The sequence below is a fragment of the Lissotriton vulgaris genome, chromosome 12 (assembly GCF_964263255.1).
Source record: "Lissotriton vulgaris chromosome 12, aLisVul1.2, whole genome shotgun sequence".
Classification (NCBI taxonomy): domain Eukaryota; kingdom Metazoa; phylum Chordata; class Amphibia; order Caudata; family Salamandridae; genus Lissotriton; species Lissotriton vulgaris.
The window spans coordinates 94,466,249-94,482,871 of NC_141700.1; the positions used below are offsets into that span (position 1 = coordinate 94,466,249).

A 16,623-nucleotide genomic window follows, 5' to 3' on the forward strand; every position below is an offset into this window, starting at 1 on the left:
ATATCTTGAGACATAGCAAACGCACATCGGGCTACCAGTCCTTTCAATTTTTCAAATTTTTTTTTTCATATTTTTAATTTTTTTTTGTCTTGGAGCGCTCCCGGTGCGCGCCCCGGTGAGCGCCCCGGAAAGCGTAGTATTTTGAAGCACCCTGGTGCGCGAACCGGGAAGCGTCCCGTTAGCGCCAATGTCGCGATCGAAAACAACATCGTGACGCGTCGCGTAAGCGTGACGTATTGCGTAGCCGCGTGATGCGTCTTATGGCGCGTCGCGTAAGCGTGACGTATCGCGTAGCCGCACGATGTGTCTTTTGACGCGCTGCGTAAACGCACCCGGAAGTGCTCCACGGCGCGGCCCGGAGCGCGTAACGTAAGCGCGCCGGAGCGCGTAACGTAAGCGCATCGGGTCATGTGACTTGAAAATAACAGTTTTCATTGGTTCTCATCATTTTTTTTCTCCAAATAATGAAAGCCCCCTCCTTTTTTCCTCATTCTTACTTTCTTCATTGAGAGAGCAAGAGCTATTTTGGAGGAAACCATGGCATCACTTGTTGCTGCAGCTGGTGCACCCCCACCACCACCCCCACCACCAAGAAAAGAAGGTCCACCACCACAGTTTCTTGGAGGAAGAAGAGGAGGAGGATCAACAACGAAGGCACTTCCTCCCAGAAGAACCAAGACAAAGGCACGTCAAAGTGCACTTCATTTGACCAAAAAAAGGTGAACGCCCCCAAAGTCACCTGTCTTATTTGTGACAAAGTTCTCTCCAGGGGCAATCCCTCAAAGAAATATTATTTTGGTAATTTTACCATGATCCGCCACATGGAGAGGTGGCATCCCAATAATTTGGCCCAGGCTGAAGTCCAGGAACTTCGGAACAACCCACCCCCTGTGGCCAGCACTTCCTCTTCTGTACCCTCACTTTCTGGTCCTGAAGAACGCCAAATGGTGCCAAATATTCAGCCAAAATTTGGCAAGCTCAAATTTGTTTGCATTTTCTGTGGCAAAACATTATGCTATGGTGAACTTAGCGTCACCTTAATAAATAATGCTGTAGACAACCACCAATGCAGCAAGGAAAGAAAACAGTAATTCTTTTCTTTTTTTTTTGCTCCTGTTGAGCCATTTCCAACTCCCTGTTTTTTGTTTGTTCCCTTAAAAAAAAACCAAAAATATAAAATTGTTCAAAAACACAAAAAAATAAAAAAAGTTCAGAAAAATATTTAAAAAAATATAAAACAACAAAAAGAATTTAAAAAAAAGTTCTTTTCAGAACTACCTCCCATTTATAAAATATTGGCAAAAATTTTAAACTCTGGCATTCTTTTTTCTCTGTTGTGCGCTTCCCAGTGCGCTCCCTCTCCCTCTTTTTTTTTTTTTTGCCCCGCGAGGCCTTTTTATAGCCCGCACATCAAACCTAGGGGATCAGGGGGGGTCTACCCTGCCCCCTTATGGTCATTTCCCCCTTTGTTTTGGCCACCTCTTGTGTCTCCATCCTACCGAGACACAAGATGGCGGCCGCTCCGGACTGTTTCGAATGTTTACAGACACCCGAGAGCCAATCAGCTTTCCGCGCGCAAGTCGCGTAGCGCGCCCGGTCCGCTCCCCGGTGCGCGTACCGGGGCGCTGTCATAGATATATATATTTTTTTTAACCTAAATTACTCAAAATCCACTGAAGCACATATCTTGAGACATAGCAAAGGCACATCGGGCTACCAGTCCCTACAATTTTGCCAAGTTTGGTGGAAATCCATTCAGCCGTTCGGGCTAAAAGTGAGGTCGACCGCCCTATGGAAATTAACATGGGGAAAACACGTTTTGGGACCCCCCTTTTATCTCAGCCCCCACTTCACAAATCCCCCCCCAAACTTTCAGGGAAGGACCAGGGCGCCGCGAGGCCATTTTGAGGAAATTTTCAGGCAGATTCGTCAACCGGCGCCAAAGTTATTCCATATAGAATTTTGAGATTTAACATTGAAAAAAATCCTAACTATAACTACCTACTGGCGACCGCCAGTAGGTAATAATATATATATATATATATATATATATATATATATATATATATATATATATATATATATATATATATATATATATACAGGTTGCCATGAGTACTCTTCTTACATCTCCACCTCTCTTCTCTGCTGCGAGGTCTGGTCCTATGTCTCCAACTGTGTGGGAGCTTGTTCATTGTTGCACTCGGAATTGCCCATGGTCTACGTGACAGGGTGTCTTTCAGTACACTTACATGTACTTTGTTGCTCTTCCTGCATCTTCAGCAATAGGGTCCCTTTTGCGTTTCACTCTCAGGGGTGGTTCCCCAGCTTTACACTGATCCCTTCTTGGTGTTCAGATACTGAATGATTCTCTTTTTCTGGACGAGGATACATTTTTCCTCCCTGTCGGGGGATGTGGTTTAGAATTCTGAGATTCTTTCCTACGTTTATACGTCTGTTGGTACTCTGGTGCCTCTGCTGCCACTTCCTTTGGATGTGCCCCTTTCATTGGGTATCACCCTATACTGTATTGGCTGTGCGTGCGGGACCGCTCTCTTGATGTCAGTCGTCCTAGGGTCTGCACCCTGCATATATGTATTTCGTGAGTTTGTTCTAACCTTAGTCTTCAAGCTGTCTGGTTGGGCAGTCCTATGCTATTTTAGCTGCGCTACCTTGTTGTCTCTGTGGCTGTGTGCTCTGTAAATGTTTCGGTAGGGGCCCGCATCAGCGTGCTTCTGACTGTTACTGTTCGCCCCTGTCCCCCCTTTGGTGACTCAGTGTGCACTTGGTGTGTTTCTTGTTCCCGTCTGCACTTCTAAGACATTGCTCAGTTCAACTCTTGCCCTTTGGTTACTGGCTGTAGCCTCTCCAGCCTTCCTTCCGTGGACTAGCCTGGTAGGCTCTGGTTGCATCTCTTCATGTTTTTCTCAACCTTTGGTTGGTGTCCACATAGTGCGCTATTAAGCTGAGAGCGGTCCTTCTTCCTCCTTTGTCCCGGACTCCCTCTCTTTTGTTTTGGTATATGGCTGGTGCTGTTTCTACATCTCATACTTATACGGGTGTGGTGTAGCACCGTTCTGGCATTTTTTGGAAGCCTTGCCTCCCCTTATCTTTTGCTCTTCCGATCTAATTGGGTTGCTGTCTGGCTTTTCCGACACAGCCTTCCCCATTGTCCGTCACTCTGTTGTCGGCTCAATGCTTGGACACTTTCTGTTGTTCTGTTGCAGACCCACCTCCCCCCTGGGGTATGGCTGTGGTATCTATTCTAAGTTAAGGAATCTGCGGCTAGATGTCTCTATCAGATGTACGAGTTACTTACCTTCGGTAACTATGTATCTGGTACGTTGTCTAGCCGCAGATTCCTTAACGCCCACCCATGCTCCCCGTTCTGCGAGGACCTTGCCAAGTGGCTTTCTCCACTTGCCTCTTTCAGTTGCCATTGGTTTTTCTCTCACAGGTGTTCACATTGTTGCGCCCCTTTGAGAATTGCCATATGCGGCTAACTCCCTCCAAGGGGCTTCTTTCATGTAAAATGGTGCCTTTTTGATTCACCTTCATCAGGAGATTCATCTTTTTCTTCTTTTCTTCTGCTGCTTTCCCTCCCTCCCGCCTTCTCTATTGACTCAAGGCTGTTGTCTCCTCTATAGTCGTCTTCTTTGGGGATCTGTTGAGCTCTGTTTCAGACCTCCATTACTATAGGGGAAGTGCCAGTCTTTTCATACCTTCCTGCAGTGGTCTGTTATTCTTTCTGTTCTCCGTTCTTGCTGGACGACGCAGTTCTACATGGTATTCAGTCTATTTCTGTCTGTTGAGGTATTCTTCCCTTGGTGCACTTGGGGAAGGGTCTTTGCTTTGCGACGTTCTTTCTCACAACTTTTTCACTTATATGTAGACAGTGTCTAATTCTGTCTTTTACAATGGTGTCTTGCACCATCTTCCTTCGTTATTTCACATATTTTTCATCCTTCGCACACTGTTCCCATACTTTCACAGTTTTTGTTGGTGGCTTCGCGTTGTGCCACGGAAAAGTTTCTCCGAAGAAAACTGACGTCAGCGCGCCGGGAGGGACTTGTACGACTTCGCTGACGTCACATACGTGGACGACGTCAGGGCGGGGTCGTGTGGCGCAGTCCCCCGGCGCGCAGAGGTGCTGCTGCAAAAAAATTCCGGATCCAGTCTGACGCCTGGGGATATTCTAAGTTAAGGAATCTGCGGCAAGACAACGTCTCTACCAGATACATCGTTACTGAAGGTGAGTAACTCGTACATTTTCCATAGCCAAATGTGACTAGAAACCATGGTTTTTCACATATGTAACTTGACATGTTGACATCCCTGATGATCTTGATTTCCCTCCTCATCATTCCTCTAAATACCGAATAACCACCTCACTCCATTTTTTATTTCTTTCTCAGATTTGCTCACTATTGAAGATCCATGATTCCCAATGTATACTTTCTCTTGATCCAACGTACCTCTCTAATCAGTTTCTGAATTCCAGTTCAGTCTCCATATATGAAGTTGTTAGTTCATATTTCTTCCACATATAATGTAGATCATGCACTTGCACAGGTGACCTGATTGGCAGGGCCCTGTGCACTACAATCGAACCAACACCTGTACCAGGCAAAAAGTGAGGTCTTACCATGTCAAAAGTGGCACTTCCTCACACAAGCGTATAGAAATCTGATTTATAAGACTTTAGGACAGAGGTCTTCAATCTGTGGGGCGCGACCCCCAGGGGGGTCGTGGAGTCCATGGAAGGGGGTCGCAGATTCTGCCAGAGCACGCAGTTCGAGGGTGTTTATGGCGGAGGCCTAATTCACACCGAGGTGTGAAAAACATCAAAGCCTCATTAACAAGTAAAAGGTCTTCTAAAGACCTGTCAAGTACTGGGGTGTGGCTGTGTGTGTGTGTCCCTGAAGCCATATATATATATACGCAAAAACACCACTGCCAGGTCAAACAAGCGTCAGACCGGCGAGGAAACATAGGAGACGGACCACCAAATGCGCTTCACAGGATCTTTATTTGCAGAGAAGCCGGTAGGCAAGAGGGCACTACGCGTTTCGGGCTAGGAAAGCCCTTGTTCACATGAAAGTGAGCCATTTCAATTTTTTAATTTTATAATGCTGTGCACACCCAATTAGCCCGCCCAGTCACATGGTATTGGTTTTGCATAGACATAGAAGACATACTTCTCCTGCGTTGACGAGAGAGGTACTGCATATCACATTTTTCCGTTTTTTAAAACATTTCATTACTATATATTTTTTACATATAAAACGATATACATAAAATGAGATGTCACATTTTTTTTTAAAAACTGGAAAAAAATGCAGTTTCTCAAAACATGGTATCACATAATTGATTTCAGGATAAATCCTTTTAGATAAAACCATGAAAATGTCTACATCATGTGTTGACAGTGACTGGGGAATAGTGGAATTATTAAGGGTGCCAATATATACAATTTAGACTGGTTCCAAGCCTGCGTCTAGTGGAGTGTATTAAAGTGCATAGGGAAAAGAGGGAAATGGGAATAAAGTGCTGAATCCACATGTTGCAAAGTATCCTGTGTAATTATTGCATCAATGCAAACAGTAAGAGATAGGACCATGTCCTTCTACATATCTCATAAAATACTGTAAAAACAATAGATACTTATAAAACCACAATATGTAAAATTCATTGTTATTAAGAACACCCAGTGTAAAATACAGTGCTAAAAAGTGTACAAAATGTTTTGGGATAAAAAGTGTATACAAACTATTATATAACAATATTTACAGAATTTGGAGAAGGTAAAGAGTTACATCTATCGATAGTAGATTGGCCAACAAGGACCTTGACTGGCCAAACTCACACCTGGTTATATCAGCATCATTGTACATCATTTGGACTAGAGATTTTGGCCCACTAGATAACAGGGAACCTGACTATCTAGAGGGAAGAGCATCAAGATTGCATAAATGCATTCAGGACTTAGTATAACAGCTAGGGGGCATGTCACAGAAAATGACGAAGATCCTCAGTAATGTTAAGCCCATTTGGCCATTTACTGTCAAATTCAAGGATCATTCGTGATTCTAATTGTCTGAGTTTGAGCTCACGGTTACCACCACGTCTTGATTTGGGGATTGAGGCTATTACATAGTAAGATAAACAATTGATATCTTTACTATGAGAGCTCAAAAAGTGACGTGCAACTGGGTATGCAGGATCTGAATGCAGAATGGCTCGGATGTGCTGTAAAATTCTGACATGTACAGGTTGTATGGTGCTGCCTACATAATTGAGGCCACACGTACATGTCAGAACATATACTGCATATTCTGTTTTGCAGGTATGCTGGCCTTTAATAGGTTTCACACCAGTTATAGTTAGGAATTAGCATTTAAAAAACCTATTAAATTCACTGAAAAAAACATAGGTTTCACACCAGTTATAGTTACCTGGAAATTTTACTGGCATAAAACCATTGAAATTCCCGCGTTATCGTTAGTTGGACTCACTATAACTTGCGCGTGTAATGCACTGCTGATGACATCACATATTACATCACTCATGACATGGTCAGTGACATCACTCATGACATCACTGATGACACCATCCAGTGAATGTGTGCCTTTCTGAAAAATAAACACGTTTTATATATGTATATGTAAAGGTCAATGGAAGAATAAATGTTTAAATAAGTGTCTTAATGGATGTTTAAAAAAAAAAAATGATTGGTTAACTAGCTTATTAAGTGTATCATAGTGAATACATATATTAGCGAGTATTGTTTCAATATTTAAATGTTTGTAACAGTGTTTCACTTTGTGTTTAAGTGGGTGCATGGGTTGGTGAGTAGCTACATGTGTGTTTCTATGGGTTATTAGATGTTTTTTTTAGTATCCGTATAAATGTCTGTATGATTTGGTGGGGGTGTTACTTAGCACACAGATGCATCAATGACTGACTCACTGTTTGTATGTGTTTTGAAGACCGCATATGTGCCGGACTGTATGGGTGAGTGAGTGTGTATATGTATGTGTTAGTAAGTGAATGACCGTCTTACTAGTGTCTTTATCAGTAACTTCATATTTTTTAATCTAGTATATGTGAGTATTGGTGTATATAAGTGAGTATATGTGAGAGTCAGAGATTGAAAGAGTTCTTGTTTAAATAAGTATATGTTTCTATAAGTGATTGTTTAAGAGAGTAAGTATGTGTAAGTTTCCTTAGAAGTAAGGTGGTAGTGTGTGTATAGCTGTATATGCAAAAAAATGGATGTTCAATATTTTATTTGCATGTGTGAATATGTGTGTGAGCAACTTATGGAAGACTGTCGGTGTGTTAACGGATGTATAGGTGTCTCACTACATATGATGAGTGAGTATATGTATGACTGACTATAGAACTGTTGGTGAATGAGTGGATGTGTATGTAAATGGTGGAATTACTGAATTGGTTGTTGTAACTGGTATAGGTATCTCCACTTTTTTGAAAATGTTAGTTTCTATTTTTTAATATTTGTTTCAACGGTTGCTTTACAGTGAAAGGAGGTCAGTCTCTCTGTCACAAGGATGGTGTCATCAGTGATGTCATGAGTGATGTCACTGACCATGTCATGAGTGATGTAATATGTGATGTCATCAGCAGTGCATTACACGCGCAAGTTATAGTGAGTCCAACTAACTATAACGTGGGAATTTCAATGGTTTTATGCCAGTAAAATTTCCAGGTAACTATAACTGGTGTGAAACCTATGGTTTTTTCAGTGAATTTAATAGGTTTTTTAAATGCTAATTCCTAACTAAAAGTCTCACTTTATAAGTAAGACTGTTACCGCTCTAGTTGTTCTTTAGAACACTCTGGTACATACTATCATTGGGCTATAGTTGCGCTACATCTGGCTGATATTTGGGATACATTTGTATTTTTTTGTCTCTGGTGGCCATCTTTGGGCTACATTAGGCTACATTTGGGCTCTAACATATATAAAGCCCAAAGTAGCCCAATATATATTTTTTAAAAGTTAATTTTCTTAAAAACAACTGGAGCATATATCTTGAGACATAGCAAACGCACATCGGGCTACCAGTCCTTTCAATTTTTCAAATTTTTTTTTTCATATTTTTAATTTTTTTTTGTCTTGGAGCGCTCCCGGTGCGCGCCCCGGTGAGCGCCCCGGAAAGCGTAGTATTTTGAAGCACCCTGGTGCGCGAACCGGGAAGCGTCCCGTTAGCGCCAATGTCGCGATCGAAAACAACATCGTGACGCGTCGCGTAAGCGTGACGTATTGCGTAGCCGCGTGATGCGTCTTATGGCGCGTCGCGTAAGCGTGACGTATCGCGTAGCCGCACGATGTGTCTTTTGACGCGCTGCGTAAACGCACCCGGAAGTGCTCCACGGCGCGGCCCGGAGCGCGTAACGTAAGCGTGCCGGAGCGCGTAACGTAAGCGCATCGGGTCATGTGACTTGAAAATAACAGTTTTCATTGGTTCTCATCATTTTTTTTCTCCAAATAATGAAAGCCCCCTCCTTTTTTCCTCATTCTTACTTTCTTCATTGAGAGAGCAAGAGCTATTTTGGAGGAAACAATGGCATCACTTGTTGCTGCAGCTGGTGCACCCCCACCACCACCCCCACCACCAAGAAAAGAAGGTCCACCACCACAGTTTCTTGGAGGAAGAAGAGGAGGAGGATCAACAACGAAGGCACTTCCTCCCAGAAGAACCAAGACAAAGGCACGTCAAAGTGCACTTCATTTGACCAAAAAAAGGTGAACGCCCCCAAAGTCACCTGTCTTATTTGTGACAAAGTTCTCTCCAGGGGCAATCCCTCAAAGAAATATTATTTTGGTAATTTTACCATGATCCGCCACATGGAGAGGTGGCATCCCAATAATTTGGCCCAGGCTGAAGTCCAGGAACTTCGGAACAACCCACCCCCTGTGGCCAGCACTTCCTCTTCTGTACCCTCACTTTCTGGTCCTGAAGAACGCCAAATGGTGCCAAATATTCAGCCAAAATTTGGCAAGCTCAAATTTGTTTGCATTTTCTGTGGCAAAACATTATGCTATGGTGAACTTAGCGTCACCTTAATAAATAATGCTGTAGACAACCACCAATGCAGCAAGGAAAGAAAACAGTAATTCTTTTCTTTTTTTTTTTGCTCCTGTTGAGCCATTTCCAACTCCCTGTTTTTTGTTTGTTCCCTTAAAAAAAAACCAAAAATATAAAATTGTTCAAAAACACAAAAAAATAAAAAAAGTTCAGAAAAATATTTAAAAAAATATAAAACAACAAAAAGAATTTAAAAAAAAGTTCTTTTCAGAACTACCTCCCATTTATAAAATATTGGCAAAAATTTTAAACTCTGGCATTCTTTTTTCTCTGTTGTGCGCTTCCCAGTGCGCTCCCTCTCCCTCTTTTTTTTTTTTTTGCCCCGCGAGGCCTTTTTATAGCCCGCACATCAAACCTAGGGGATCAGGGGGGGTCTACCCTGCCCCCTTATGGTCATTTCCCCCTTTGTTTTGGCCACCTCTTGTGTCTCCATCCTACCGAGACACAAGATGGCGGCCGCTCCGGACTGTTTCGAATGTTTACAGACACCCGAGAGCCAATCAGCTTTCCGCGCGCAAGTCGCGTAGCGCGCCCGGTCCGCTCCCCGGTGCGCGTACCGGGGCGCTGTCATAGATATATATATTTTTTTTAACCTAAATTACTCAAAATCCACTGAAGCACATATCTTGAGACATAGCAAAGGCACATCGGGCTACCAGTCCCTACAATTTTGCCAAGTTTGGTGGAAATCCATTCAGCCGTTCGGGCTAAAAGTGAGGTCGACCGCCCTATGGAAATTAACATGGGGAAAACACGTTTTGGGACCCCCCATTTATCTCAGCCCCCACTTCACAAATCCCCCCCCAAACTTTCAGGGAAGGACCAGGGCGCCGCGAGGCCATTTTGAGGAAATTTTCAGGCAGATTCGTCAACCGGCGCCAAAGTTATTCCATATAGAATTTTGAGATTTAACATTGAAAAAAATCCTAACTATAACTACCTACTGGCGACCGCCAGTAGGTAATAAATATATATATATATATATATATATATATATATATATATATATATACAGGTTGCCATGAGTACTCTTCTTACATCTCCACCTCTCTTCTCTGCTGCGAGGTCTGGTCCTATGTCTCCAACTGTGTGGGAGCTTGTTCATTGTTGCACTCGGAATTGCCCATGGTCTACGTGACAGGGTGTCTTTCAGTACACTTACATGTACTTTGTTGCTCTTCCTGCATCTTCAGCAATAGGGTCCCTTTTGCGTTTCACTCTCAGGGGTGGTTCCCCAGCTTTACACTGATCCCTTCTTGGTGTTCAGATACTGAATGATTCTCTTTTTCTGGACGAGGATACATTTTTCCTCCCTGTCGGGGGATGTGGTTTAGAATTCTGAGATTCTTTCCTACGTTTATACGTCTGTTGGTACTCTGGTGCCTCTGCTGCCACTTCCTTTGGATGTGCCCCTTTCATTGGGTATCACCCTATACTGTATTGGCTGTGCGTGCGGGACCGCTCTCTTGATGTCAGTCGTCCTAGGGTCTGCACCCTGCATATATGTATTTCGTGAGTTTGTTCTAACCTTAGTCTTCAAGCTGTCTGGTTGGGCAGTTCTATGCTATTTTAGCTGCGCTACCTTGTTGTCTCTGTGGCTGTGTGCTCTGTAAATGTTTCGGTAGGGGCCCGCATCAGCGTGCTTCTGACTGTTACTGTTCGCCCCTGTCCCCCCTTTGGTGACTCAGTGTGCACTTGGTGTGTTTCTTGTTCCCGTCTGCACTTCTAAGACATTGCTCAGTTCAACTCTTGCCCTTTGGTTACTGGCTGTAGCCTCTCCAGCCTTCCTTCCGTGGACTAGCCTGGTAGGCTCTGGTTGCATCTCTTCATGTTTTTCTCAACCTTTGGTTGGTGTCCACATAGTGCGCTATTAAGCTGAGAGCGGTCCTTCTTCCTCCTTTGTCCCGGACTCCCTCTCTTTTGTTTTGGTATATGGCTGGTGCTGTTTCTACATCTCATACTTATACGGGTGTGGTGTAGCACCGTTCTGGCATTTTTTGGAAGCCTTGCCTCCCCTTATCTTTTGCTCTTCCGATCTAATTGGGTTGCTGTCTGGCTTTTCCGACACAGCCTTCCCCATTGTCCGTCACTCTGTTGTCGGCTCAATGCTTGGACACTTTCTGTTGTTCTGTTGCAGACCCACCTCCCCCCTGGGGTATGGCTGTGGTATCTATTCTAAGTTAAGGAATCTGCGGCTAGATGTCTCTATCAGATGTACGAGTTACTTACCTTCGGTAACTATGTATCTGGTACGTTGTCTAGCCGCAGATTCCTTAACGCCCACCCATGCTCCCCGTTCTGCGAGGACCTTGCCAAGTGGCTTTCTCCACTTGCCTCTTTCAGTTGCCATTGGTTTTTCTCTCACAGGTGTTCACATTGTTGCGCCCCTTTGAGAATTGCCATATGCGGCTAACTCCCTCCAAGGGGCTTCTTTCATGTAAAATGGTGCCTTTTTGATTCACCTTCATCAGGAGATTCATCTTTTTCTTCTTTTCTTCTGCTGCTTTCCCTCCCTCACGCCTTCTCTATTGACTCAAGGCTGTTGTCTCCTCTATAGTCGTCTTCTTTGGGGATCTGTTGAGCTCTGTTTCAGACCTCCATTACTATAGGGGAAGTGCCAGTCTTTTCATACCTTCCTGCAGTGGTCTGTTATTCTTTCTGTTCTCCGTTCTTGCTGGACGACGCAGTTCTACATGGTATTCAGTCTATTTCTGTCTGTTGAGGTATTCTTCCCTTGGTGCACTTGGGGAAGGGTCTTTGCTTTGCGACGTTCTTTCTCACAACTTTTTCACTTGTATGTAGACAGTGTCTAATTCTGTCTTTTACAATGGTGTCTTGCACCATCTTCCTTCGTTATTTCACATATTTTTCATCCTTCGCACACTGTTCCCATACTTTCACAGTTTTTGTTGGTGGCTTCGCGTTGTGCCACGGAAAAGTTTCTCCGAAGAAAACTGACGTCAGCGCGCCGGGAGGGACTTGTACGACTTCGCTGACGTCACATACGTGGACGACGTCAGGGCGGGGTCGTGTGGCGCAGTCCCCCGGCGCGCAGAGGTGCTGCTGCAAAAAAATTCCGGATCCAGTCTGACGCCTGGGGATATTCTAAGTTAAGGAATCTGCGGCAAGACAACGTCTCTACCAGATACATCGTTACTGAAGGTGAGTAACTCGTACATTTTCCATAGCCAAATGTGACTAGAAACCATGGTTTTTCACATATGTAACTTGACATGTTGACATCCCTGATGATCTTGATTTCCCTCCTCATCATTCCTCTAAATACCGAATAACCACCTCACTCCATTTTTTATTTCTTTCTCAGATTTGCTCACTATTGAAGATCCATGATTCCCAATGTATACTTTCTCTTGATCCAACGTACCTCTCTAATCAGTTTCTGAATTCCAGTTCAGTCTCCATATATGAAGTTGTTAGTTCATATTTCTTCCACATATAATGTAGATCATGCACTTGCACAGGTGACCTGATTGGCAGGGCCCTGTGCACTACAATCGAACCAACACCTGTACCAGGCAAAAAGTGAGGTCTTACCATGTCAAAAGTGGCACTTCCTCACACAAGCGTATAGAAATCTGATTTATAAGACTTTAGGACAGAGGTCTTCAATCTGTGGGGCGCGACCCCCAGGGGGGTCGTGGAGTCCATGGAAGGGGGTCGCAGATTCTGCCAGAGCACGCAGTTCGAGGGTGTTTATGGCGGAGGCCTAATTCACACCGAGGTGTGAAAAACATCAAAGCCTCATTAACAAGTAAAAGGTCTTCTAAAGACCTGTCAAGTACTGGGGTGTGGCTGTGTGTGTGTGTCCCTGAAGCCATTTCCAGCTGGGGGAGGAGGAGAGGTGGGGGGAGGGCGGAGGGGGGCTGGGGCAGTGGCTGTACTGTAGCCCTTTGAGGTCAATGCATATTGCGCGCCTGGAGCTGTGAGTCCCATGTCACGTCCCCCGCCCCCAGCAGGGAGGCACAGAGATGCCCTCCCATGATCGGGAAAGAAGGAAGAAGAGCAGAGAGATACTGAACCCCTCCCCCCCCCCCCCCCCCCCCCCCCATGAGAGAGGCACAGAAAAGGTGGGTGGATGAATGATGGATGGATGTAAGGATGAAGGATGGATGGATGTGTGAAAAGGTGGGTGGATGAATGATGAATGGATGGATGAAAGGGTGGATGGATGGATGAAAGGATGGATGGATGAAAGGGTGGATGGATGGAAGGGTGGATGGATGGATGAAAGGATGGATGGATGAAAAGGTGGATGGGTGGATGAAAGGATGGATGGATGAAAGGGTGGATGGGTGGAAGGATGAAAGGGTAGATGGATGAAGGATGTATGGATGGATAAAAGGTTGTATGGATGGATAAAAGGTTGCATGGATGAATGATGGATGGATGGATGGATGTGTGAAAAGATGGGTGGATGAATGATGGGTGAATGGATGGATGGAAGGGTGGATGGATGAAGGATGGATGTATGAATGGAAGGATGAAAGGGTGGATGGGTGAAGGATAGATGGATGAAGGATAGATTAAGGATGAAAGGATGGACGGATGAAGGATGAATGGATGGATGAAAGGGTGGATGGATGGATGAAAGGGTGGATGGATGGAAGGATGAAAGTGTGGACTGATGAAGGATGGATGGAAGGGTGGATGGATATATGGATGGACAAAAGGTTGCATGGACAAATGATGGATGTGTGAAAAGGTGGGGGGATGAATGATGGGCGGATGGATGGATGCAAGGATGGACGGATAAAGGATGGATGGATGAAAGGATGAAAGGGTAGATGGATGTATGGATGGATAAAAGGTTGCATGGATGAATGATGCATGGATGGATGTGTGAAAAGATGGGGGGATGGATGATGTGTGGATGGATGGATGAAAGGGTGGATGGATGTATGGATGGATAAAAGGTTGCATGGATGAATGATGCATGGATGGATGTGTGAAAAGGTGGGTGGATGAATGATGGGTGGATGGATGGAAGGGTGGATGGTTAAAGGATGGATGCATGGATGGAAGGATGAAGGGGTGGGTGGATGGATTTATGGAAGTAAGGATGAAAGGGTGGATGGGTGAAGGGTGGATGGGTGAAGGATAGATGGATGCAGGATAGATGTATGGATGTAAGGATGAAAGGGTGGACGGATGAAGGATGGATGAAAGGGTGGATGGATGGAAGGATGAAAGGGTGGACGGATGAAGGATGGATGTATGGATGGATAAAAGGTTGCATGGAGGGATGAATGATGCATGGGTGGATGTGTGAAAAGGTGGGGGGATGAATGATGGGTGGATGGATGGATGAAAGGGTGGCTGGATGAATGTATGGATGAAAGGGTGGATGGATGGATGAAGGATGGATGTATGGATGGGAGGATGAAAGGGTGGATGGATGGATGGATGGATGGATAAAAGGTTGCATGGATGAATGATGGATGGATAAAAGGTTGCATGGATGAATGATGGATGGATGTGTGAAAAGGTGGGTGGATGAATGATGGGTGGATGGATGGAAGGGTGGAGGGGTAAAGGATGGATGTATGGATGGAAAGATGAAAGTGTGGATGGATGAAGGATGGATGGATGGATGGAAGGATGAAAGGATGGATGGATGTGTGAAAGTGTGGGTGGATGAATGATGGATGGATGTGATGAGGTCTAACAGGCGCATTTATGGTTGTCAAAAGATGATGATGAGGAGTACCAGTTTCTAGAAACTTTTGTCGGAAGGGGGTCCTTACCCCTAAAAAGGTTTTACAAGGGGGTCTCGGCATCAAAAAGTTTGAAGACCTCTGCTTTAGGAGGATTTAGTGGGGTAGAGCGAGGATACAGCAATGAATACTTCAACTTTTCAAAACACTGCTGAGCTTATCCAAGGCACTAATAAATGATGATGAGTTGATATTTATGTCAGTTTCACAACTATGTTAGGCCCTTTAATATTAAATTAAATGTCTGTATACAGTATGTGTGCCAGTGTTATGCTAGTGGTAATGAGACTTGTGTTCATAATAATATATGCTTTATAAGAGTACTGTTACCTGAATGATTATTGCTGTGAATTTCCACTGAATTGTCAAAGGTAGGATCTTAACCGTGACCTGCAGTCTGTCTCCTTCTCACTGCTTTTTCTCTTTGTAGCAAAATGCAAGATTTGCGAGTGGGCCTTTGACAATGAGCCTCTTTTCCTTCAGCATATGAAAGACACCCACAAGCCCGGCGAGATGCCCTACGTGTGCCAGGTATTGTTCCAGCTTTCTCAGCATCACTGGCATTTCCCTCATTTTAATGCAGCATTGTTTTCTGGTTGCTGCATCAAATGATGCAAACGTTCTTAAATATAGATCCATTGCTTATGGGAGTCCCTGTTTAGGAGTGAAGTGGAATTTGTGATAAGCCATGCCTATTACAGCGTAAAAGTTTCTTCACCACTGTGTTCTTGTACTCCCAAGTATGAATGTAGCTTTATTGACACTTTGAATTGCTGATCTTCATTAAGTTTTTGAGACTATTATAGAATTTGGTAAAGCAAATGAAGACTGGTGGTACCTCTTTGAAATGTGCAGTATCACTGCTTATTTGCAAGACAGTAGGTAAGGTATGTAAGAACTTTTTTCCTGGAGGAACTTAACACCTCCACACCAGATCATATGGTCTATTTTCTGGTTAAAAAAAACAAAAACCTTTAGTCATGTTTTGAAACCTGCTTCCTCTAGGCACAACTATGCCCTCACACATGACAGAACTTCTTCCTGTGTTTTGATGGTCTTTTGGGTAAAATGTCCATCTCCTTACTATTTTTATTGCCAAGTGCAGTGATCCAAATAAATGTAAAAGCAACTTGTAAGGGCAGAGGTGGTAATGAGTCCGCACCTCTTAGGGTGTGCCTTATTGTAATCAGACTATAATGACCCCTGTTTCTCAAAATGCCAGTTACAGTCCAGAAATGTACATACAGGACTGTGGGAGTCTGCTTTATCCTCTGGTGTCCAAATTTCAAACTCTAAGCTAGATAGCATAAGACCAGCTGCAACTCTAAAAATCACTCATTTGGAACTATGGGAGCTGGGGTAAGATGAAGGTTGTCTGAACTGCATTGAAAAACTATGCTGCCCTGTCTTTTTTTTTCATGCATTTGCCATGCTTTTTTACTTCAATGAACCATCCCTACCAATACCGGAGTTTCTGGTTGTTGCCTAGCAACAAGTTCTGTCCTGGCCCAGATCTACCAAACACCTTGACGTCATTTGTGCCGGACCACTGCTATATCCACTTGCGCGAAAGACCTGTGAGATCATTTGTTTCTGTTAAGAAGTGTGCACAAATTAGACACCAGTAACAAACTTTCAGCTAGCAGCTAACACATCAAATTGAATGCAGACATTTAGTAAGGACCTTCTGTGTGGGTGGTGGAGTAATAAGTAAATACATTTCTTTGTTTACTAGAAATTTAACTGCTAGGAGGTAGCCTACTGTGTTGTCCTCT

The 16,623-nt window shown here is 44.0% G+C and overlaps 1 protein-coding gene across 8 annotated transcripts in view; it reads left to right on the forward strand.

Moving 5' to 3' along the window:
• Positions 1 to 16,623, forward strand: part of POGZ (pogo transposable element derived with ZNF domain) — a 520,715-nt gene that overhangs the window by 304,302 nt on the left and 199,790 nt on the right. For all 8 annotated transcript variants that reach the window (XM_086947330.1, XM_086947332.1, XM_086947335.1 and 5 more), the window contains exon 12: positions 15,279 to 15,379. In XM_086947330.1, coding sequence (XP_086803456.1) covers positions 15,279 to 15,379 — 101 coding nt within the window. The remainder of the gene's footprint in view (positions 1 to 15,278; positions 15,380 to 16,623) is intronic.